This window comes from Myotis nattereri, assembly GCF_964212035.1.
Source record: "Myotis nattereri genome assembly, chromosome: 11".
NCBI classification, from domain to species: Eukaryota; Metazoa; Chordata; class Mammalia; order Chiroptera; family Vespertilionidae; genus Myotis; species Myotis nattereri.
Genome location: NC_138086.1, coordinates 54,810,471 through 54,835,277, shown reverse-complemented (window position 1 = coordinate 54,835,277; position 24,807 = coordinate 54,810,471). Strand labels below are relative to the sequence as shown.

General features: G+C 38.0%; 1 protein-coding gene and 1 pseudogene across 2 annotated transcripts in view; both read left to right on the top strand.

The window, feature by feature from the left end:
• CRPPA (CDP-L-ribitol pyrophosphorylase A) overlaps positions 1-24,807 on the top strand; it is a gene marked incomplete at its 5' end in the record, with an annotated part of 163,480 nt that overhangs the window by 82,280 nt on the left and 56,393 nt on the right. Inside the window, one exon of the mRNA XM_081101934.1 lies at positions 4,900-5,031. Coding sequence (XP_080958060.1) covers positions 4,900-5,031 — 132 coding nt within the window. The remainder of the gene's footprint in view (positions 1-4,899; positions 5,032-24,807) is intronic.
• LOC308526732 (large ribosomal subunit protein uL1-like) lies at positions 8,977-9,585 on the top strand (annotated as a pseudogene). Its single transcript has one exon. The product of its transcript is annotated as a large ribosomal subunit protein uL1-like (transcript).

Here is a 24,807-nt window from a genome sequence, read left to right as displayed (position 1 = left end):
ATATAGTTATATTTTAAAAATAAGGTTAGCTGAACAAATCTAGGCTTCATATTAATCAATGGATTGCTTTAAACATTTTATTCTGAAAAATTTTATGGATAGTAAAGATGTTAGTTGTAGATGTATGTAATGCTTCAGATAATTGTGCCATAATACAGCAGTGGCAAAATTATGTTCTTATAGGAGAAATCACTATTAAAGTAACTGAAAAAAATGTTCATTTTGTTTTTTTAAAACATCTTTTAAAGTAATGTTAGTTTTTTCTATTGACTATTTAAAATGTGAAGTTTTGGGTTCATTACTTCTTTGATCTTTTAAATAAGATTTGAAAAAAGTGTACACAAATGTAACATTTGTACTGATATAAAACTCATTTATTTTTAATTATTTGGATAAATAGAAACATGTAAATCTTTTGTGTGGTTAATAATTTATGCAAAGTACATTTATTTTATTTCCTACCTTTTGTTACATGTCATTATTTTTCAGTCTACTAGTTTTGGTGGCATTTTATTCTGTTAAGATTTACAAATGGGTTGTTAAGCATTTGCTCTGAGTTTCCATGATAGCTTATAACTTAATGAGTTTCTATTCATCAGAAGTATGAGTTGAATTTCTTGATGGCATTAATTTAAATTTGTTCTAAAATGCAGTGATTCAATATTGAAAGCTTGTTCCTTTTTTCTTTTTAAAAGCACAATTCATTAAATTAAAGCAATTTTCATTAATAGAACCCATGTAATTTATAAATAGTTGAAGTGAGATGAAAGTTTTTCTAATGTTTTCTAATCCTTAAGATGAACTCTTACTTTGATCTGCTTAGTATTGGCCCGTTTCATCGGTTATTAGATTTCCCTCCTATTTCTTTGAAAACTTCTGTTTTGAAGATGTTGGGCCTAATTCATACAATTTACTTTTCTGTACACATATGTAGATAATTTCGCAGTATCTATTGTGTGGATTCAGAGGACCTCTGTTCTATCTACCGATTCATTCTAATTCAATTAGTTGATAATTACCAGAACTTTCATTTTGACTGCCCTTCCTTCCACTTTGGTGGGCATTAGGCAAAGCATTATTTGAATATATATTTATGCTTCACAAATTTACTTTCTTTGTCAAATAAACAAAGAGTCCATTTTCCCTCCTATCGAGAATCCTGACCCCATTTTCAGGCCTTCGCGTGAACATGGACTCTGGAATGAGAGAAGTATTACATGCGGGTTTATGGAACATTCCTAATGTTTTTAAGAATATTGTATGTGATGTTAATTATTGTCTTTATTTAATGTACCTGTCCTCAGAGACAAGTGAAAAAAATCACATTTTAAAGTATAAAAAATCAATTGGAATTCCTCTGGGACCAGGGACATATTAAATGGTTGCTGGAAATAGAAAGCATGTGTACGACTGAATGTAGAAGATAGGAGGCCCAGAGAATCTTTTTTCCAAACTTTGTGAGTGGAAACCTGGCCCACCCACAAAGCTATGAAGCTACCCACATGTTATATGTTTAAGCAATTTACTAGTTTATAGGAGTGAATTGCTACCTTTAAAAAAATATATACATTTGGGTGGGGGATAGGAAGAGATCCTTATCTTTATTTATGTATGCATGAAAAATGGCATCCTAAATGGGAAAAATTGTTTTTACAGCAATTTACATGTAGCAAATAAGTGAACAGTGCAGAAAGAGATCAAAGAACTCAACCAAATGAAATGTTTTGCTCTATTTCAATGGATGTAAGCCTGTCCAGGCTGTAAGTTTGTTTTATTAAGGCAAAAACATTTACATTTCTCTTGAGTTATTATGATCATTTTGTAACCCTCTGCTGTAGTCATATAAACCTGCCCAGTTTTAAAATTAAAATTGATTGTGTTCTTGTATCAGCTGAAAGTTTTCCTGGAACTGATAAGTAGCTGCTATATTTTAGAGCTTCAAAATTAGTAGCACAATGAAAAGTATATGCTCAGGTTTCATGGGATTGGTAGTAGGAAGTACACCTGCTGGAAGTTATCTTATGCTTTTCATGTCATTAGGCCTACGCTTCTGGCAAAAGAGAACTTGGAGATACATCCTAGTTCTTCAACCTGATTATACATTTTATAAGTCAATATCCATATCTGTTTCTTTAAAATTTAATTATGCCACCTAGCACAATGTTCAGCATCTAATAATTACTCAAGTATAGGATCTGCATTAATCTTCTATGTTCTATTACTACATGCCTTGAGTTTCCCTATAACTTAAGTACATACTTGGCTTGATGGGATAACATAGGCAGTTTGTAGATGTATAAATAGCTTGCCTGGAACTCACTTTCATGCACCATTTCCTTAATTGAATTCATGCACTGTGTGGTGAACAGCATTGGCCTACTGATTTTTTAAAAAATATATATTTTATTGATTTTTTACAGAGAGGAAGGGAGAGAGATAGAGAGCTAGAAACATCGATGAGAGAGAAACATCGATCAGCTGCCTCCTGCACATCTCCCACTGGGGATGTGCCCGCAACCCAGGTACATGCCCTTGACCAGAATCGAACCTGGGACCTTTCAGTCTGCAAGCCAACGCTCTATCCACTGAGCCAAACCGGTTTCGGCTGGCCTACTGATTTTTTAAAAAGTGTTGTTACATTTCTTTTTTTCCAAGGAGCTTGTGTTTGTTGTTTCTTACCATCTATAGCTGGAGTGAAAGTATTCCAGTCCTGTTTAGATATCTCATGATTTGGTGACAACTTTTAAAAACCATGGTACAATACCCTGTCCGGTATGGCTCAGTTTGTTGGAGTGTTGTGCCATGCACTGAAGGGTTGTGGGTTTGATTCCCTGTCAGGGCACATGCCCAAGTTTCTAGCTCGGTCCCCAGTTGGGAGCCTGCAAGAAGCAGCCAATGGATGTTTCCCTCTTATATTGATGATTTTTTTGTTTTTTCTTTTTCTCTCTCTCTCTTTCTTCCTCTCTAACAATCAATAAAAATTCTTTTAAAAAGCTGACAAAAAAACATGGTACTATGTCCTTCAGTTCAACCTATCTGTTTTTGCTACAGCACAAATCTGTATAAGAAAAATTAATTTATATGTGATTGATAAAGAAAGGAGTTAGGTCCATATAATGTGGAAGTGGCATCAGCTCATATGCAACTTTTCCTAGATAAGAACAGCCAGAAAAACAGCAATAGAATTAAAACTTGGGAGGAAACGATGAAAAACCCTCAACTCAGTTGCTGCACTGAATGCAAGAAGCCTTTATACCATTCATTTTTGTTTGATTGATATATTAGTTTCTCAGAGAAATGTGGTAAAACATCCTTCTATGTTTATCGATTTGGAAATTATGTTTTTATAATTCAGTCATTTGTATGTTTGTCATTGCTAAAACATTATTCTCTGTGTTACAGAAAGAACATGATAAGATGTTTTGTTGTTTCATTTTTCTAAAACAGTGTATCTACATATATATGGCAACCAGAATGCCGTAACGACGGAATGACCAGTCCCTATATCACCCACTGCAGCCAGCGAACAGGCTTGATCAGGGGGTGGGTCCAGCAAGCCAATCTCCTGTGGCCCCTCCCCCCACCTGGCCCCACCCCTGATCAGCCTCTCCCATCCTGATCACCCCGAGGTCTGTCCCCTCAGCCAGCTCTGCCCCTGATTGCCCACCCCCACACCAATCAGGGTTGGGGCTGGCCAGCCAACCTCCCATGGTCCCTCCCCTGCTGCTGACCTCCAATCGCCCCCCAACCCATTCAGGGGCAGGCTGGCCAGCCCACCACCCACAGCCCCTCCCCACAGCCAGCCCTGCCACCGATTGGCCCCACCCCACCCCAGTTGGGGGTGGGGCTTGCCAGCCAGGCACCTGTGGCCCCTCCCCCCAGCTGGCCCAGCCCTGTTTGGGCTCTGATCAGGGCAGGCTGGCTGGCCAATCTCCTGTCCTGCCGTTTCTTCCTCCTGGCAGGCCCAGCCTGATCCATCCCTATTGGGTCCAGGCTGGCTGGATCCCACTCATGCACAAATTCGTGCACTGGACCTCTAGTATGAGCAGAGACAAAGGGAAGGGATTAGTAGGAGAGAGTCAGGGTGGAGTATACTTTAAAATTTTTCTAGTCAATAAATGTACATAAATGAACAAATTGCAATCCTTGAAAGTTTTGATAATTTGATAATGTGAAAGAATATACCTATTTCTGAATGATCATTCTGTATATGCACTTGCATTTTAAATTATTTATTTTAAGCCTTCATGTCTTTTATATTCCATAAAAGAAAAATAGTACTGTAAAACCACAATAATTTAGAGAAATTATGAAAGATCACCCTGTCCTTTAATTTTAAATTAAAAATAATGTTTATAAAAGTTGTTTGAATAATTTCAAGAAAATGTTATTTTAACACTGCTAAAAATAATTCTGTATAAGTTTCCTTTAAATTTAAGAAATAGTTTATTATTTGTTAGATATCCAATTAATTACTTTGAATTAGATTCTTCTAAAGAACTTCATGTACTTAAGTAAGCATACTTGAATTTTATTGATATTGTTCATTTAACATATATTTATAAATATTTACCTTCTGCCAAGTTTCAAATTACAAATTATGATTTAAGTTGAGTGAATTGGTATGATCATATTTTTATACATTTAACTCTGTCACAAGTTGAAACAATATTAGCACTTTATGTTTTTCAGAATTTTATTCTCTGAGTGTTTACTGCATCTGTATTTATAAAGGATGATTTATTAATCATATTAAATATTTATGGCTTGGAATGCTTAACTACAAATTAACACAAATTGACAAAAATAATATTATAATTTTAGTTTCTTTAATGTTACATATTCAAAGAAAAGCGAAGAAAAAGTATTCTAATTGTTAATTTTTATATTATTTTTCAGGTGCATTTTCTTGATTATAAATCAGTACATTTTGATCATAAAATGGAAAACCTAATGCAGATTAGGGAACTAGCAAAGGAAGTGAAAGAAAGAAATATTTTATTATGTGGACTTCTCATATATTACCCACAGGTAGGTAAAATGTTGTTCTCTTCAGATTGTATGTCCTATAGACTACAGATTTGGTAATGGGAACCCGACTTTGTTAAAAGCAAAGAGATGTGTTAATATGGAAAATATTGGCTGGAAAATTACTTATCTCAACTCGAGGGGAAAAATCAAAAGAAGTGCTTTGATTAGGGGAAAAAAACATGAAAGCCAGCGAATTGTCTTACACTAGGTGGCCCACATAGAATAGAATTGCCAGATATGCAAATAAAAATACAGAATGCCCAGTTAAATTTGAATTTCAGATAATAAATAATTTTAAGTATATTCCAAATTTGGAATTTGAAATTTGCAATCCATATTTGACTGGACTTTTTTATTTAATTGGTAACCCTAATGTCATAATTCTTAGCCATTTGTATGATTTGGAATCGCTTATTTATTTTATGTTAGGCTAAATATGTTGGTGAATGTGTTCTTAATCACTTGAAAACAGTGCTTGGCATTCAGATTACCAGAGGACATGTTATTTAATTACAGAAAAATCTTATCATCACTGTCTTTTAATAGCAGCAAGTTAGTTAAGCAGAAGGTAAAAGAAATTAGCATTATAAATTCTTTGTGCAGAGAAATGTTATATAAATCAAACTTTTTGGAACCTATTAGAGAAGGTGGATTTTTCATTTTACATAGATACCTTTCATGGAATTTGAAGAATGCTCTAGAGTTTCTTAGAAGTACCACACAGCAGTCAAAGAAATGAAATAGTCAACTGCTTTTTTAATGGTTTGGAAGAAAGATTATTTGGTACTGACTGCCCAGGAAATGACAGGTATTTAAAGTTATATGGATGATGAATAACAGCTATTGTTGCTGAAATATTTAAGGTGATTTTTAGCCTGAAGGTAACATTTCTTTTGAAGCAAGTGAATTTTCATCAATATAAGGTTTATCTTTTAGCGACTCCCTTAGTTTTCTTTAACTTTTGAGTTTGTTTCCTCTGCTTCTAAAATATAAAAGTATGACCTCCGGTTAGTCATCAAGAACAAGGCATACTTTGCTTAGAATCATGGAATTGTAAACTGTTAGTGCTGTAGGGGCTATTGGTGTTAGGACAGCCAAAGCCTAAAGGATACATAAACTTGTCCATGGACATATAACTGTCAGAGTTCAGGAATATTTTTTGTTCATTAGATTGTCTTTGATTGCACTGTAGATTATTACAGTGGTAAAAATAAATCAGTTCCTTCTTTTGTGTCATGCAAGGATCATAGATGCACACCTGTGCCACACTATACTGACATAAAATAGAGTTCATTGAGGAAAATCTCAGAAGCTGAGAAATGGTAGAGTATACACAGTCCCAGGGACTTTCTTCATTCTATTATTTAGGCTAAGAAAAAGGGACCATGCTGGCATTCCAGTGGTGAGTATGGTTGCCAGATAACTATAGCATTCCCAGTTGAATTTGAATTTCAGACAGTCTATAAATTTTGGTATAACTACTAATGGCCCAGTGCACAAACTTGTGCATGGGTGGGGTCTGGTGGGCCCACCCCGATGGGTGCCATCGGGGCTGGGCCTGTGGGGGGGAGAGGACGTGGGAGGTTGGCCATCTGGCCCTGCCTCTGATCAGGGTGGGGGAGGCCTATCAGGGGCGGGGCCGGCTGGGGGGAGGGGCCGCAGGAGGTTGGGGGGACGGTGATTGGGGCCTGGATAGGGCCAGTTGGCCACTGCAGTGTGCATCATAGTGACCAGTTGTTCTGGTTGTTCCGCTGTTCCAGTAGCTGGGCTTTTATATATATATAGACTAGTGACCTGGTGCACGAAATTCATGGACATTAAAAGGGAATTAATTTGAGGAAATATTTTAATATTTTAATATTTTAATATTGCTATTTGCCCTTTCTCTATAATAGAAGTGTCAGAGATGAAAGAAAATTAGTAAAATGTATATGAAAATCTTCCTATCAGAGTCTGGGGCGCGCCATGGGAACCAGAGTCAAGTCCCTGCCCACCCAAGTGCACCTCGAAATTGCGCAAGAACCAGACCCAGCTGGCCCCACCCCTGTCAAGCCCCACCAGGTGGGGTGTGTGGCCTCAGGTTGCCTGGCCTGGCACCAGGGCGGGGGGCGCGACCTGATGTCCTCTGGCGCGGGCCAGGGGTTGCACCTTGAAATCCTCTGGCCTGGGCCAGGGAACATGGCCTGAGGTCCCCTGTCAAGCCCTACCAGGTCGGGTGTGTGGCCTGAGATCCCCTGGCCCAGGCCAGGGTGGGAGGTGTGCCTTGAGGTCCCCGTCAAGCCCTGCTGGGCAGGGGGAATGGCCTGAGGTCCCTTGTCAAGCCCCATGGGTGGGAGGCGCGGCTTCAGGTCCCATGGCCCAGCACTGGGGCGTGTGGTGTGGCCTCAGGTCCCCTAGTCTGGTTCCGGGGCATGGGGCATGGCCTGAGGTCCCCTGTCAAGCCCCACTAGGCGGGGGCACAGCCTCAGGTCCCCTGCCCCAGCCCACTGCCACTGCTGATTGCTTGTTAAGGCTCATTACAGGAACTCGGCCTCCACTGTGGGTGTAGCCATTTTGTGTTATGGAATCCCTGCCTCTGCTGTGGGCGCAGCCATCTTGTTATGGCATGATGGTCAATTTGCATATTCCCTCTTTATTAGATAGGATTAGAGGCCCAGTGCACAAAATTTGTGCATGGGGGGGGGGGGTGTCACCTCAGCCCAGCCTGCACCCTCTCAAATCCGGGAAACCTCGGGAGATGTTCTACGGCCAGTTTAGGCCCGATCCTAGGTATCAGGACTAAACCAGCAGTCGGACATCCCTCTCACACTCTGGGACTACTGGCTCCTAACTGCTCACCTGTCTGCCTGATCGCCCCTAACTGCCCCCACTGTTGGCCTGGTCACCCCCAACTGCACCCCCTGTCAGCCAGGTTGCTCCCAACTGCCCCCCACCACCAGCCTGGTCACCCCTAACTGCCTCCCCTGCCAGCCTCGTCACCTCTTACTGCCTCCCCTGCCAGCCTGGTTGCCCCCAACTGACCCTCTGCCAGCCTGGTCACCCTTCACTGCCCCCCTCTGCCAGCCGGGTCACCCCTCATTTCCTCCCCTGCCAGCCTGGTCACTCCCAACTGCCCCCCCTACCAGACTGGTAGCCCCACGCAGCCTGCTGTTCAGTCATTTGGTTGCCCCTCACTGCCCCCGCTGCCAGCCTGGTCGCCCCATGCATCCTACTGCTCAGTCATTTGGTTGCTCCTCACTAACCCCCCTGCCGACCTGGTTGTCCCATGCAACCTGCTACCCTGTAGTTTGGTCATCCCTCACTAACCCCCCTGCCAGCCTGGTCGCCCCATGCCTCCTGCTGCTCAGTTGTTTGGTCAGCCCTCACTAACCCCCCTGCCAGCCTGGTCACCCCATGCCGCCTGCTCCTCAGTTGTTTGGTCAGCCCTCACTAACCCCTCTGCCGGCCTGGTCGTCCCACGCAGCCTGTTCAGTTGTCTGTTTGGTTGTTTCGGTTGCGACGGTCACTTAGGCTTTTATATATATAGATATCCAAATATTATATAGAATGTACTTGCACTAAAAATTCTTTGTTGTTACTCAGCAATTTAAATATAACGACATCTTGCGTTTTTATTTGCTAAACCTAGTAACCCTTGTAGAATTTATATTTGCAATAAAACTGTTCAATTTCCCACCCCTGGCATGTTCCCTACATTTGTGGAATGGAGTCAGGTGAGTGTATATGTGACTCTGTACCTGTGACGGCTACCTGTTTGGAGAGGTGGCCTTAATGGAAAGGAGGAACCTTTGCTGTCTATTGCTTGGTATCTGCTTCATTGTTTTGAGCAAAGTTGGATCTGCTAAGCCAGCTCTCTGCTAAGCTTCCAAAAGTGGGGAGAAGATGGTCCTGCAAGGACTTCAAGATATGCCTCTCTTTTTTCTGTTTTTTGCCACTCGAGGAGCCATGAGCAGCAAAGTCTCCCAGGACACTCTGTAGGAGGTGATGTGTGGAGTTCTGTATGGGAACCAGCACAAGCATGAGAAGTTTTTGGAGAGAGTGGAGCTGCAGATCAGCTTGAAGTAACATGACCCTCAGAAGGACAAATGCTTCTTGGGCACTCTCAGGCTTAAATCCACTCCCGCCTCAAGTTCTCCATATGTGTTCTGGGGACCAGCAGCACTGTGATGAGGCCAAGGCTGTGAATAACCTCCCATGGACATCCAAGAAGCTGGCCAGGAAGTATGATGCCTTTTTGGCTTCAGAGTCTCTCATCAAACAGATCCCAGTAATCCCAGGCCCAGGCCTGAATAAGGCTGGCAAGTTCCCTTCCTGTTGACCCCCAGTGAGACATGGTAGCCAAAGTCCACAAAGTGAAATCTACGATCAAATTCGAGATGAAGAGGTTGCTTTGTCTGCCAGTGGCTATTGGCCATGTGAAGATGACAGATGATGAGCTTGTATACAACATTCTCATAGCTGTCAATTTCCTGGTGTCTTTGCTAAAAAAGAACTGGCAGAAAATCTGGCCTTTATACATCAAGAGCACCATGGCAAGCCCCTTGCCTGTACTAAGGCACAGCTGAATAAACCATATTGCTATCATTTAAAAAAAGATATATGCCTCTCATAATTTTAGGAAGCATACTTAGGGCAGCTTATCTCTTCTTAAAAGAACAATAATGAGGTTGTTTTCAGATATGTGAGAATGTTTAATACATGTTTGTCCTCAAAGATCCAGGTGTGAATTAACTCTTATTAGCCCAACAAGTTGTCCTGTGCATAATTCCACCTTAAATAGTATTTGCCAAAGATCCCCTGATGTTCAGTAGCTATGCCATTAAAAAGGGGCTATGATTAAAAAATGGGAAGCATCAAGGAATAGAGTTAAACAGACTTCTTTAATGAAGGCCTTCTCACAAATCCATTACATACAAATCAGTGATTGATCTATTCAAATTGTGGACAAGGGGTGTGTCATTTTCTATGTTCTCCTGTAACCCTTTAACTGTAGATAATTCATGGGATTAATGTTCCATAAAACAAACTTGGGGAAACATTCCTCACATATATGCCCTATGTAAAGAAACTTCTACCTCCAGACACACTCTTTTTATACTTCCATTTAGTTATACTAATTTTTCCATTCAGTTATATCGGTATCTCTAATATTGAGTGCTTACTTAACAGGCATTCTTTTAACACTAAGGATATGAAAAGATATAAGGTGAATCTTCTGTTTATTGTTTAGTGAAAAGAGTGTTGGTTCGTTCTTTCCACGGTGGTGTAAGATACGACTTTTTGTAGTGTCCCCACACTAGACTTTCCCCTGAATCTAATCCGTCTCTGCGATAACCATTACGTTCTTTACATAGTTACTGTGTGTGCTTTTAAGTCTCTCATTAATGAAGCTTTTCCAGATTTTTAGCCACTTTACATAAGATAAAACATCAAGTGCTTCTTTGGATAGGTTTCCAGTTAATGATATTCCCTTCTAGGAAGAGAGAATATAGTGAACTGACTTCAATATCTGTGCTACGCATATAGTCTTTCTGGCTTAAAGAAGACCAGCCTTGTTATGACATGATTTTTCTGATAATGTAGATGGTCTTGATTTTTTGGCTGCACCTTCACTGTGTTGATGTATATGATGTTTATAGTTAAATAGAATTATGCAAGTCTATTTTTTAAACACATGATGCTGTTAAGCTTTTGTTTGTGTAGAATTCTTCTATACACATGTATAAGACTTTCTGTGTTTGGTGAATTTAAACTTAGTTTTTTTCTAGTATTTCAGTCTTACTACCTTTTTTGGTGTAAACTATAGCATATGATTAATTAGCTATAGTTTCTTTCTTCATATAATTTACAAATTAGATGTTGTTTGTATTTTTGAACACCTTTAGGGAAACATTCATATGGAAAAGGTTAAGATAGATTCTTTTTTTTAGTACCTCTAAATGTTGTACAATACTGTTTGTGATCAATTAATGATAATTCTTTGATAATTCAATAACTGACAAATGCATCTAATTGCATACTATTTCAACTCAATTTCTTTATATTTTCTCTATGGACACAAGAAACTAACAAATCCTTTGCTTAACTCTAGATATGCTCCATATGTATGCATTTTTCTAATCATAAAGATATTTCTTGTTAATTTATTGAATATGCTAGTTCCTTAGCTATATCAGTATAATAAAGCACTAAATAACCTTTTCCCTAAAACTCAGTTTAAAATATTCTAGTGACTCAAAAAATTAAAAGTTTAAAATAAGCTCTTTGTGGGTATCTTAGACTTAAGGATCAAAGGCCTGGCTTGACCATTTATATGTAGTATAAAATTTTCTGACTCTATTATTCAGTGCTCAGTTCCTCAAATTGTTAATAAATCAGAAAATATTTGAAATTTATGCTCTAGACAAGAAATGTAGCATAAAGTTTACCTTGACAATTTGTTAAATGGATTTAAATCAGGTCTTATCTTTCTTTCTGAAATAATCATACAGACACAACTATGAATAGTATTAAAACCAGATCTTATAGTTTAATCCATATATAGGAGTTTAGTTCCCTTTTAATAATTATATACATAAAATATTACTCTTCATTCATCCTATTATTTTAACTTTGTTGGGCAAGTCATCATTGAGGTCCAAGATATAAAATTATGTGTTTGGGGCATGTGTTCTAATTATTTGAAAATTTATGTCTGATCATATAGCAGTGAACTTATAGAAATTTGGCATTTCCGGATTGAACTCTTCAAGCCAATACCTTGAGTTCACAGTACTAATTTAATTGAAGTCTAAAATATTTTTATGATATTTTTTCATGGAAGTATTTGCAAGTATACATTTTGAAAAATAAATTTGCATATGAACTTTTATGATAATAAAATTTATAAAGTCTATAAAATTTAGAAAGTTATATAGCAGTTTTCTATTTAACATGCTCTTTAGAGATAAAAGTGAACAGGTTCATGGTTAAAGAGCTTCCCCAAATTATTTTAACTTCTTTATTGCACTGGATTAATGTCTTCCCTTGTGATTGAAAAACTAGCTTTATGATCTTGATAAAGTGATACCAGTTTTCTAGGCCTCCGGTTTTTCATGTAAAATGCAGAAGTCAGAACTATATAAAGTCTCTGTGGAATGAGAAGGTGAAGACACAGGAGGTGTGCAGGCTGTACCAGGTGGCACCATCCACCGTCTCCTCTGACACAGGAAATTCTGGAGCTGAGCCTGGGTTTTCTTTTTTCTTCATATGTGACCACAAAACTTACTGTACTATTATTTCCTTATTTTATTTATACATTATTCATTATAGTTCACATCTCTTATTATAGTTCACAGAGGGAATTGGTCCTCCCCCCCCCCCCAATACCTCAAAGTAGAAGACAAGGGGGATGTCTTTGTTCTGCTGCTGTAGCATCATACTAGAGACTGGGTGGCTCATAAACAACAGACATTTACTTCTCATAGTTCTGGAGGCTGGAGTCTGAGGTCAGGGGCTGGCATGGTGAAGACTCTCTTCCTGGTTGCAGACCCCCATTTTCTTGTTTTATCCTCACAGTGTGGGGATAGGGTGAGGCCTGGTTGGGGTCTCTCTTAATTGAAACACTGATCCTATTTGTGAGGGCTCCACTTTTCATGACCTAATCACCAACCTAAGGCCTCACTTTCTGCTACCATCCCATTGGGGGTTAGAATTTGAACATATGAATTTGGGGTGGGGGACACAAACAGTCAGTCCATGACTAGGAATTTTGTCCATCAGAGAGAGTTTAAAGAAAAGAGGGAACATGTTAGCATGCCAGGGAGTGTGCACCACTTTCGTCTATCCCTTTCCCCTTTCTTCTCCTTTCAATTGTCATTCCACTGGGTTTGATATAGTGGGATAGAGCACTTTTGCAAACACTGTTTGGTTTAATGAGTGTTTTCACAAGATGGGGTTACTGGAAAGGGTGCACCAATCAGCAGAACTATGAGAACCAAGCCCTGAAGAGGTCAGGGGATAGGCCAGAGGAGCTCTATTAACTCTTCCTGCTCCTGAATGCCACGTTTACTTCTGCTCCTGCAACTATAGTACCAGAAGGCATACAAAAAAGAAGAACATTGCCAAAAACAGCCCTGTATTTAAAAAAAAAAGATTTATAAAAATCTTTCTATACAAGTCCAAATTAGGACATGTTACAATGAAACGAAGCTTTTTTGGTAACAACATTCAATTAGATAAAGCTGTGTGAATTCATCTGTCACAAAATATAAATGAGATCTGTTTGTTTGATGATTTAAATTCTATTGTCCTTGATTGTCTGGGTTTTGAAGTATGTACTGTAAGGATACTCAGAAAACATCCTTGACCATGAATCTCTTTGTAATTACCCTACTCTAGGATACCTTTGTGCCAAAAGACCTGCATTTGTAGAATACAGTTAGCACCAATATTTCCCTCTCATATGCACTTCATTTGCTTTTTGTCTTCTAGACAAGAGCTACCCTGCAAGTGTGTGATCCTTTGCAGAACAAATAGGCATATGTTGTCAAGTAGCAGAACACAGATTAAAAAAAAAAAAAAGATAATCTTGGGGTAAGCTAGACTTAAAACTCTACTTCCTACAATGAGCAATTACTTGGAATTCAATTGGGAATTATTTACTAAACACACAGTACTTTCCATTGCACTGACTCACAGAGCATGCACACCAAACAAGCAGCACCAAATCTGTTTACAGAAACCCATAATACCCTGTGCAGAGTAATCACGCTCTTTTGATGTGGGAATGTTTATGAGACTAAATATTTTTCACTTTCAATATTGTTTTGGCTTTTATTGTTAGACTTAGTCATTCTTTGGGAAAATGTGAAGGTCATAAAACATAATGCCTTTTGAAAATTGAGTACGTTTGAAAAACAAAACTGTCTTGTGGAGTTTGGTTAGCTTACTTGGAAGACCTACTAGAGAGGGTGGCCGTCAGCTATTATACTTAGATGCATCTAAATGACATGGGATATTAGATACAAACCTCTGCTACAGATCTCCCCTTAATTTTTTTTTAAAATAAAAGAATCAACTTTTATGAATGAAAACGGCCATGGAAATTTCTTAATGAACTAATTCCTTTGAACAGTGTATTTGTTAGCTGTTATTGCATAATAAATTACCCCAAAACTTAGTGGCTTAAAAGCATGATTATCTCCCAGTCTCTGTGGGTTCTCTGGCTCTGGGCAGTTCTCAAGGGCGTGGTCATCTCTAGACTCCATTGGGAACAATGTGCTTTCTTAGCTCACTTAGGTGGATTGGAAGGGACCAGTTCCTCTGGGCTGTTTCATGAGGCCTCAGTTCTCCACAAGCTTGTGGATGGGGCCCTGCCTGTATTCCTTGCATTGGGGGCCGGTCCTTAGAGCATTCACATCAGTGCTAGCAAAAGAGAGAACTAAGATGGAGGTCACAGTCTTCTGTAATGTAATCACCAGGTGACACCCCTGCCACCTTATTTCATTCTGTTCACGTTCCACCCACATTCAAGGGAGGCAATTACACAGGCATGGATACCAGGAGCTGGTGACCACTGTGAGCCATATTGGATGCTGCCTACCACCGTAATATGAGTGCTCATATTGCAGACTAAAAATTGTATTTATTTGTACCCATGAAAATTAAGGGGTTTGTAACCAAAACAGGGCTAGAAATATTTAAATGTAAAAAACAACAACCATACACATAAACTGTGTGTGTGTATATATATATATATGAAATTGCTTACTATAGGGCATGCTTTATTTACATTTTTAATTGTTTGCCACAAACAATTAAATATATGATTACACATACATGCATATATTTTTCTCCTGACATATTAATAGTCACAGCCAGGGCAGGTTTAACAGGGAGGTGGAATGCCAAAGACATGGACACTTGTTTTTACGTTTTCTGTATAGTTGTTTTTAAAGAGCTTGATTCAGGCCAGATACATATCAAATGCATTGGGGGCATATATTTAAAAATAGGCTATATTATTTCAATTCAGGTTAGTGAAGCCAGGTAATAAAAAAAAAATCATTGCTATAAAATGACTTTTTAGTGTTGCATTTGAGAAAGTTGACCCATTACCTTTTTTTTTTTTTTTAAATATACTTTATTGATTTTTTACAGAGAGGAAGGGAGAGAGATAGAGAGTTAGAAACATCGATGAGAGAGAAACATCGATCAGCTGCCTCCTGCACATCTCCTACTGGGGATGTGCCCGCAACCCAGGTACATGCCCTTGACCGGAATCGAACCTGGGACCTTTCAGTCCCCAGGCCGACGCTCTATCCACTGAGCCAAACCAGTTTCAGTGACCCATTACCTTAAGAGTATGTAAGTGTTTTGTCTCAGAGTCTTGGAAAAGTTTCCAGGAAACAGACTTGAAATAGTAAGTGAGAAGGACTAGAGACAAAAAGAAGGCAATGAATCTGATAACTGGAATCCTGCTGGTGGTAATCTTCAGGGAAGACATGTTTGTGCACTTGTAGAAAATACTGAGAAACTTCATTGGGCGTCATATTGTCCTGCAGTAAAACTCCTGCTGTATTATCAATGTCGTTAAAAAGTTGAAAATAACATTTAATTAAATTTCTGAGTTTTGGATTAGTAAAATAGAAAAAAATAGGCTGAAAGAACAAATTGGATAATTAGTCCCTAGAAAGTGGAGACTTTTCTAACGTATGTGGCATTATTTCAACCTTTTACAATAAAATGCATTGTATATATCCTGCTCGTAGCAATCTTATGCAGACTTTCCTTAAATAACATTAGAAGGAGGGAGATAACTTTACTGTTTATTTTCATTTTATGGACACTAATTATCCAGACTGCAGAAGCAGCTGTACAAAGAATGCTAAAATTGCAGTGTTTAACTGGATCAGGGAGAGCACATGATGTGCATGCTAGAGACTTGAAAATCTCAAGTAGATTGAGAAGTAAAACTAAACAGGAGAAATGTGAAGCCAAAATAATTATTTTGAGGTTTGACATCCTATGTCAATGAGTCTGAGTACTTTGAAATATTCGTGGCCTATTGACTGTTAGATATTCCATGTAATTTAGATTAAAGGTAAGATTTCCAAAATCATGGACTAAGAACGGTTTTCCAGCAACAAGAGTTGGTTGTATGTAAATTTCTTATTATCTGCCCCAAACAGTCCATATTTAGAAAAGAGAATAGTTTATAAAATTAGAACATGTGTTTATTTTCTCTGAAAATCCTATCAGCATTTCTGATTATGATCACAATGGAAATACAGAGTTGACTGTCTCCAATGAGAATCGGGGAGATATGAGTAATGTTTGGCATATAGATTTGTGTTTGGAAAATGGTGAGGTTTATTAGTTTTCATTTCATCTCATTACTCACTTTTGACAGTTGGTAAAGATATATTTTAATTAAGCTTCAACTTCCTCTTACTGAATGCATCATGGCAATTATATACTAATGCTATTAGGAAATGAGTTGGTTTAATAACAAACATATCTACAGCAACTCTTTTATAATCTGGATTTTAATGGACAGAAAAAACACAGATGTTTCACAAAGACACTATTCATGATTATTATTATTATGCTTTGGTCAGTGTTTATATTTTGTATATTTTTAATCACCATATTATGCTGAAAACCTGTATTAGGAAGAATATAAGAAAGTCGTGTTTAAAGAGAACCAGAGATGACTTACCACATTTTTCAGCTAAACTTATATATATTTTAATCTTTTGAGTTTTTACTCTATTTCCTTTTGAAAAATGTGATTCTGACCCTAGCCAGTTTGGCTCAGTGGATAGAGTGTTGGCCTGCGGACTGAAGGGTCCTGGGTTCGATTTCATCAAGGGTACATACTTCAGTTGCAGGCTTCTCCCCAGCCTGAGCCCTGGTCAGGGCTTGTGCATGGGGGCATCCAATCGATGTGTTTCTCGCACATCGATATTTCTCTCTGTCTTTCCCTCTCACTTCCACTCTTTCTAAAAATCAATGGAAAAATATCCTCCGGTGAGGATTAAAAAAAAGTGATTCTCATTCTATCTTTATGGCCTAAATGCTTCTAAATCATAATAAATTTTATAACTAGGCCACATACCTTAAAACAGAGGTATCAGGAACACAGTAAATTGTTTACTATGGGACATGCTTTATTTATGTTTTTTTAAATTGTTTGCCACAAAGATTTTTTGGTGGAAGTACTGAAAAAAAGGAAGTTTGATTTTTGTTTATAGTTTTTCAATTTAAAATTAGGGTCATGTGCAATATATTAAAATAGGGACCATTAAACTAATGTAATGCTATTTACTGGAATGTCCTTACATTCAGTTTTCAGATTTGAGCCAACCTTATGCTCTGTTCTTATAAAGTAAGATAACAAAAGAGCATTTTGAGGGTATGCTGCTATGAAAAGGTACTTACTACTAAATACCAAGCTATATAAAAACTTCTTTTTAGTGTATGAATGTATGCATTTATAGTATTCTGAGGCATCTACATTATACTCTATATTCCTAATTCCTTTCTAGTGAAATATCAGGTTATTTCTTGCTTGTCTACTATGGAGATGCCTTTAAGTCTGACTCAATCTGTTTAGTTTTGAATTTTGAATAGGAATAATAAGTTCTGCTAAATATGTATACCAGAGTTTAACATAATTATGCCATAGTCTTCACCATCTTAATCCTCTCATCCCTTTATTAAACTTCTGACTTCATATTTAAGATGTTTTGATGCAATTAAAGGATTTAGGCTCTTCAGGGAGGGTGGTCTCTCTCTTTTTAATGTAAGAAAGCCCAGGGTTCGCACAGATTGTTTTTCTGACCCTCATGAGGAGAAACAGACTAAAAACCTAGATTACTAGTAAGAAGTTGCTAAAAAGGCAGTTTCTGAGTTCTCCTTTCTGGCTCTTGAAGAGAATAGGTATGATCTAATATTTAAGATGAAGATACTATATAATTTCCCGAAATATGCTATTCATAGAGCAAAGGTTGAAACATGTGGTGACACATTTCTAGACCTTGATAGCAATTCAATAATGAAGGCATTGCATTTAGCCTAAAAACTACCAATCAAAGAACTATATAAACACAGTTGCGGAGGAGCTTAATAATTTTCAAAAAATGAACCGGCCACTATGATTTCAGAAAGCCTCAGTCATATTTTCTCAAGTTGTGCCCTCTGTTTTGTGGTTTGCATTCCCCCCCCCCCCCCGCCCCTCATAAATTAAAAGAACAGAAGGTTTTGCCAGCAATGTCTTCAGAACATGGTTTTCTTCTCAAATATACTTTCTCAAGTAAGTCACAAGTGAATGCTTCTTACCTTTCCTCATCTTTTTGCTGATTGTTTTAAGGCCTTGGAGAGAAAGGTTTTTTTGGTTTTGTGTTCAAGTCTGTGCAAGAAAGGCCCTTTGCCAGGCATCAGGAGGAAGTCACGTGATGTCTGAGCTCTGACCCTTGCCCTGCATGAGAGAGGTTTCACTGACAGAACTGTATCAGATTCATTGGGTGTTAACATTCATCGGCTGTTTGTCATTTGGATTTTATTTTCACAGATATGTGTATCCCAGAGGTTGGCAAATGCGACCCTTGTGGTGAATTCATGAAAATAAGTCATAGGAAGTAGTTTCTTTGCCAGGGTGGCTGGTTCTGTGGAAGCCTGTGCCTTGAGTTGGCGGACCTTTTCAGCTAGTGTACCTTCGGGGGTTCAGGTATTAGAAAGCACATGTTCGAAGGCAGAATAACAAAGAGCTGCCTCCTCTGCGCTTTTCCTATCATATACAGTAAACAAAAATAGTAAAATCCAAAACACCAAATTATGATTTCTAAAACATCTTAGAAAAGTTACAGAAATTACTAAATTTGTGTCTAGTGTTATAGTTTCCCTGACTTTAACAAGATTTATGAAAGAAGGGAATTTTTCTCTCATGACCTTTAATTTAATTTTACATGCTAAACTTAAATGGAAATTTTAGAATTGTGTAATTGTCTCATCAAGTATCCAGTTTGTCTGGCGTATCATGACTAAATTACTGCTAATTTCTAGCCTTCTCAGTCAGAGTTTTAATTGATTTATAATATTTGGGTATTAAATTCCATGTATTTACTAATGCTTATAAGAGTTTAAATGGGAAATGTAAAATTGTTTCACCAGAATACCACATTTATTAAAAAAATTTATTTTAAAAAGAAAAATGAAGGCTATGTATTGTTTGAAAATTGTAAAACTATAACTTAGGTAAATGTAATAATTTTTAATGAGCTATGAAATAAAAAAAACACTAGTTACTTAACATAGACATGTCAATTTTAATTTCATTTTAAAATTTTCAACTGGTTACCTTAATATTTTGAAAAGCAGGTTTTTTTGTTTTTAACATATATATTAATAAATGTGTATAAATATTTATGTAGCTATATGTTAGAATATATATTTCAATATACTTTCTGAACAAAATTTTATTATTTCACAACTTTAAAAAAATGCAGCATTTTTTTTCAATTTCAATTAAATTTATTGGAGGAAAATCAAGGCAGAATGAATTTTTAAGCAAGTGGCATTAATTTGGTGAACTAGTTGGCTCATCAGTCAGGAATTTTTAATTGCAAATGTCAGAAACACACCACAAATTGATTTAATAATAGAATTAAAAATCTATGACTTTAGACTTTGCTGGACCCATATACTGAAAGGGTGATTGCTTTTTTACTCTGTTGTCTGTCTCTTTACCCTGCAACTTGTTTCTTAACTTTATTTTTTAATGTACCATTTTATTTATTTTCATTTTTAATTTAATTTTTAATTATATTTAATATTATTCTGTGTTTTTGTTTTTAACAAGTGTAAGCATAGTGCTTAGACAATCAAATACATTACAAAGTCCCCTCCTACCCCCAACACCCACTGTGTCCAATGTGGGTGTTCATCTTATTAACCAGGCCTAGTTAATATGCCTGTCTCTGGAGCCAGGCCAACTTACCCATAGTACATGGATGAGTGTAAGGACTGGGTGCATTCCCAAAAGAAAATTATGGTACCAACTTCAACAGCTTGGGGGACACATGCTGGACAGACCCAAACAACAGATTATCTGTTTATGTCATGGACTGAATGTATGTTTATCCCAAATTTATATGTTGAAATCCTAACCCTACTCTGAAAGTATTAGGAAGTGAGAGGCCTTTGGAAGGTAATTCAGTCATGAAGGTGGAGCCCAGTGAATGGGATTAGGACCCTTAACCTCTGCTATGTGAGGGAGGATAGTAGAAGACAGCAATCTGCAAATCAGGAAATGGGCTTGCACCAGACACTAGATCTGTCTGCATCTTGATCTTGGACTTCCCTCCTTACAGAACTGTGAGAAGAAAATATTTGTTTTTTAATCTAATCAGTCAATGGTGATTTATTATAACTTCCTGAATCGTCTAAGACAATTTATTATTTAGGGCATTTTTTTCATCTTAGTAAATGTGTAAGATAAAGATACCCAATAGCTGTGGCCACATGGTATAAATTTGGATGCTTGTCTACTAATAACTTATGGAATTACAGAGTATCAGATTTTTAGGGGACTTTAAAACTCTTCTTGAAATATTGCCAATCACAGTTATTTTTAATCACTCATGAAATGCCTTGTAAATTATTTATTAAAAATAGTTCCAAAGTTTGGAAAATATTTATTTTAATAAAAATAATCAGTTATGATAATAGTAATAACCATTAGTTTCATTTCTGTTCAAACATGCTGCATGGAGAGAGGAAGGAGCAGCTAGTTCATACCTTGAACATCATTCTTATTTTTGTTAGAGTGGAAGGGAATAGATTGAGAACTATTCTTCTACCATATCTGTCAGCCTTGCCATATTGTCTTCTTTCCAGAAAAACATAATTAGAGCTTTCATATATTTGTACTGCTTATTGTATTGCTTAGCTTTAGTTTCCTTTATCATATTGTTTTTTTCCAGATTATACGAGGGTGTATTGATCCTGCCCTTCCTCCACTCAAGTAACCCCCATTACCTTTCATCCCTTTTCTCCATCGCAGTTGAACACAATCTGGTGCCCAGTGTTTTATACTTATGTAAAATATGCTTATTGTCCATCTACCTCACCCAAAATATGAGTCCTAAGAAGCAGAGTTGTGTGGGGGAAAACAACTAACATTTTTGAGCACTGTGAGTACCTATACACTTTCATTGAAACTTCAGAATAGACCTGTCATATAGATATTAATAGCTCTACCACATACTGGTTAGGGATCCCAGACACAGAAACTGTAACACTCTATACATGAGCTAATAAGTGGTTAAACTGGATTTGGACCATAGTGCTCACCTGCTCACTGAGGCATTAATAGAAGAGCTTCTTTAAAATACGAGAGAGGGAGGGAGGGAGGGAGGGGAGAGAGAGAGAGAGAGAGAGAGAGAGAGAGAGAGAGAGAGAGAGAGAGAGAAATGAAAGCCATGTTACTTATTAACATTTTGTGGACTTTTCCTTTATCCTAACAATCAACCTAGTTTACATTCCTCTTTAGATTATATTGTTTATGTTGCGATCCAATCTTCAATTGGCTATGTGGAGATGGATGCTGCTGGGCATGCAGCTTGGGAAGGTTTTTCTTTAACTATGGGATATGGAGCAGAGAGTAACCAAAGGAATCCTCGCCTGGGCGTGCTTGGGAACCCAGAAGCAGTCTTTGTCATCAGTTTTTACAGAGGCACAAAGAACAAGAAATGGAGCTGTAGCAAGTGGTTATTCCTGTGGAACTACAAGAATGGATGTGCAGGGACGGGAGGGGCCTTGGGGAGCACAGCCTGAAGACATTCCCAAGAAAAGGTTAGATCAGGGAAAGAGGTTTTTGATAACAGGGCACCCACAGCCTGGTCCCAAAGGTAGGAAGAGGATCTTAACTTGCTTGGTCAGGTATCACTGTACTTCCTCAGACCCTACTCCTGGCCAGAGGGAAGCAGAGGACTTCCCAGGACTTGTTCTGCAGCAGTTGGATGCGGGAGAGGCTGAGGCCCGTCTTGGCTCTTCTGGGACGTGCCCATCTCCGTGCAGTTAGATCTGACCCTGGCTGTGTCATCATGGGCGCTCGGAGGGATTGTTTCCTGCCCTGGGCTGCCTCCATCAGCTGGAGGTGGGGTTGTATTAGAAAAACAGTTTCAATTTTGTAGAGAAGTAGAGCACAATCTCAAGTCAGTTTAAAAATCAAACCTGTTTTGTTTTCTTAAAGCAAGATCTCTATGGAACTACTCGGTTCCAGGGGGAATTGTTCTTAGATGCTTGCTCCCTTACCCTGCCAGAATTGGCTTGGTGAGCTATGTTCCAGGGAGTACTAGGGAGCCATAACACTGTTTTTCTAATAGTGCTCATCTTAATTATCTGCTTATCTTAATTATCTTTGCTTCCAGGGATCATTGTGTAGCTTACTTTGCTTTGGGTTGGGCTCCTAATTGTATATTATAAAGAGCCTTCTAAACGGTGTTTTTCCATGCCTTATTTATTTATTTAAGCTTTGTCTCCACAGATCTTTGTGGGGTGGGGTAGTAACGGTGTTGGTGCAGGAATCTATCAGAATGACCTGGGGAATTTCTCAGGCAATAGATTTTCCACTTTACCTATTGCCAAGTGCCAACTCCCTAGGAACATTCCTGGAAAATGTTCCATATCTTTTAGGCATTTTCAGATCACCCCCCGCCACCCCCGCTTAAAAAAAAACCCAAAACCCACCAAGAACAAAACAAAGGTTTTAAACTCACATAGCATAATTTCAAAAGTTTGTGCAAGTTTCAGAGTATTAAGGTGGATCATACTCTTGACTACTGTTTAATCTGGTCATCTTTGGCAAGCTGAAGGCATTTTGGGGAAAAGAACACATTCCAAATTGAAACAGGATGGCTTATAATTTGTAATTAAAACATGTTGGCTATCTTTATTGTCAAACTAGTCATGTCTATGAAATGTATAAGATCAGGTTCATGAATTCAACCACAGTTGGCTGAGGAGCTGAATTATTATTTCCAAATTGTAGTCCACTAGGCAAGAGGGGAAGGCTCCCTTCTCCCACCTTCTTCTTCCTTACCATCTGTTTAGGAAGAATTACAAGTTTAATCACATAAGTTTTAAAACAATGATTGGATCACATCAAACCACTCTTGTAAATTGAATAGGAGAGATTTTATACTTTTTGTTTTGTTTTTGCTTTTTACAGATGAAGGGTCAGAATCAATGAGATGGCATGATTTGTCAAATATTTAATCATTTTAAAAAAGTTCACTCTGCCAGGCATTGTTTTAGAAGCTTGGAATGTGCCCGTGAACAAACCACAGGAAGTCTCTGCATTTGCAGAGCTTGCATTCCAGTGGATAGTAGACAGAGTAAAAATAATACAAAAGAAAATTCTCTAGTGAGTGAGCTAGATGATAGAAGATGATACGTGCTGGAAGAAAAACCTAACTGGAGTAAGTTAAGTGGCCATGAGAATCTCACACGTCTGGTTACCTTATTATGAAGGCAGCATTTAGGCAGTGACTAGCAGGAGGAGCCAAGGGAAGGAGTCTTGTGGAGACCTGGAGACCGCAGGAAAGCCAGTCCACTAGAGGAAGCAACTACTACAAGCCCCAAAGCCTAGTCACTAATACTAGAACCCTGGGCTTCAGTAGTTCATTCTTTTTACAAGTAAGTATTGAGCACACTCTTTTTTTAAAAAAAAAATGTCTTTATTGACTTTTAGAGACTAAGGGAGAGGGATACAGAGATAGAAGGGTCAATGAGAGAGAAACATCATCAATCGGCAGCCTCCTGCTCACCTCCTTACTGGGGATCGAGTCTGCAACCAGGGCATGTGCCCTGACTGGGAATCGAACCATTGACCTCTTTGTTTCTGGATCAACACTCAGCCACTGAGCCACATTAGCCAAGCTGCTGAGCATACTCTTTCTGAAAGTGTAGTTCTAAACATCAGAGCTTCAACAGTACAAATACATATTGTGCCCAAGAAATTGCTAATTCCTTATTCTTTTCACCATAGGACAGAGGTTCCTTAACCATGGTCCACAAAGTGTTTAAATCTGTTTTGCTCTCAGAATTTTTCTCTAAACAATAAATATGTCATTTTCAAAGATATACAGGCAGTCCTCAGGTTACATCAAACTCGACGTATGTCATTTCATGGTTATATCGCCATCTCCCATTTATTTATTAAAAAAAAAGTTCTGTCATTTCGACGTATGTACATATGTGCTTTATGTTTTTTATTATTTATTTACCATAAGTAAAGGTCAGGAATTGTTATCTTTCTTTTAATTTTTTTTTACTGTTTTACTTCATTACTGCTGTGTATATGCTCCATGTGAGTGACATAGGTGCTTACGTAGGTGGTTCCGACTTACGGCGAAAATTGCGTTAGGTGGTGCTGTAGGAACGGATCTCCCACGTAACCTGAGGGCCTACTGTATAGGTGTTATTGGTAAAGTTAATTTTATGACATTGCTAACTTATCAGTATGCATTATTCACCTGATAAATAATCAAAATTCTGCTGTGATCATACTGGGTGGTATACTGTGTGTGAGCAATTCTAAAGTTGAAATGGGTCCTCCTTCTGGAAAATATTGGAAAAACTTCTGCTCTTTGCTATGAAGTTGCCAGCTTAAAGTTGGCTCCAAAAGCCACACTAAAAATTTGTTGTTTTTAAAGACAAGGGAGGCTTTTGAAAGTTTTAACTGGAGGAATAACATGATCAGACCTGTGTTTTTGGAAGATTTCTTTTTAT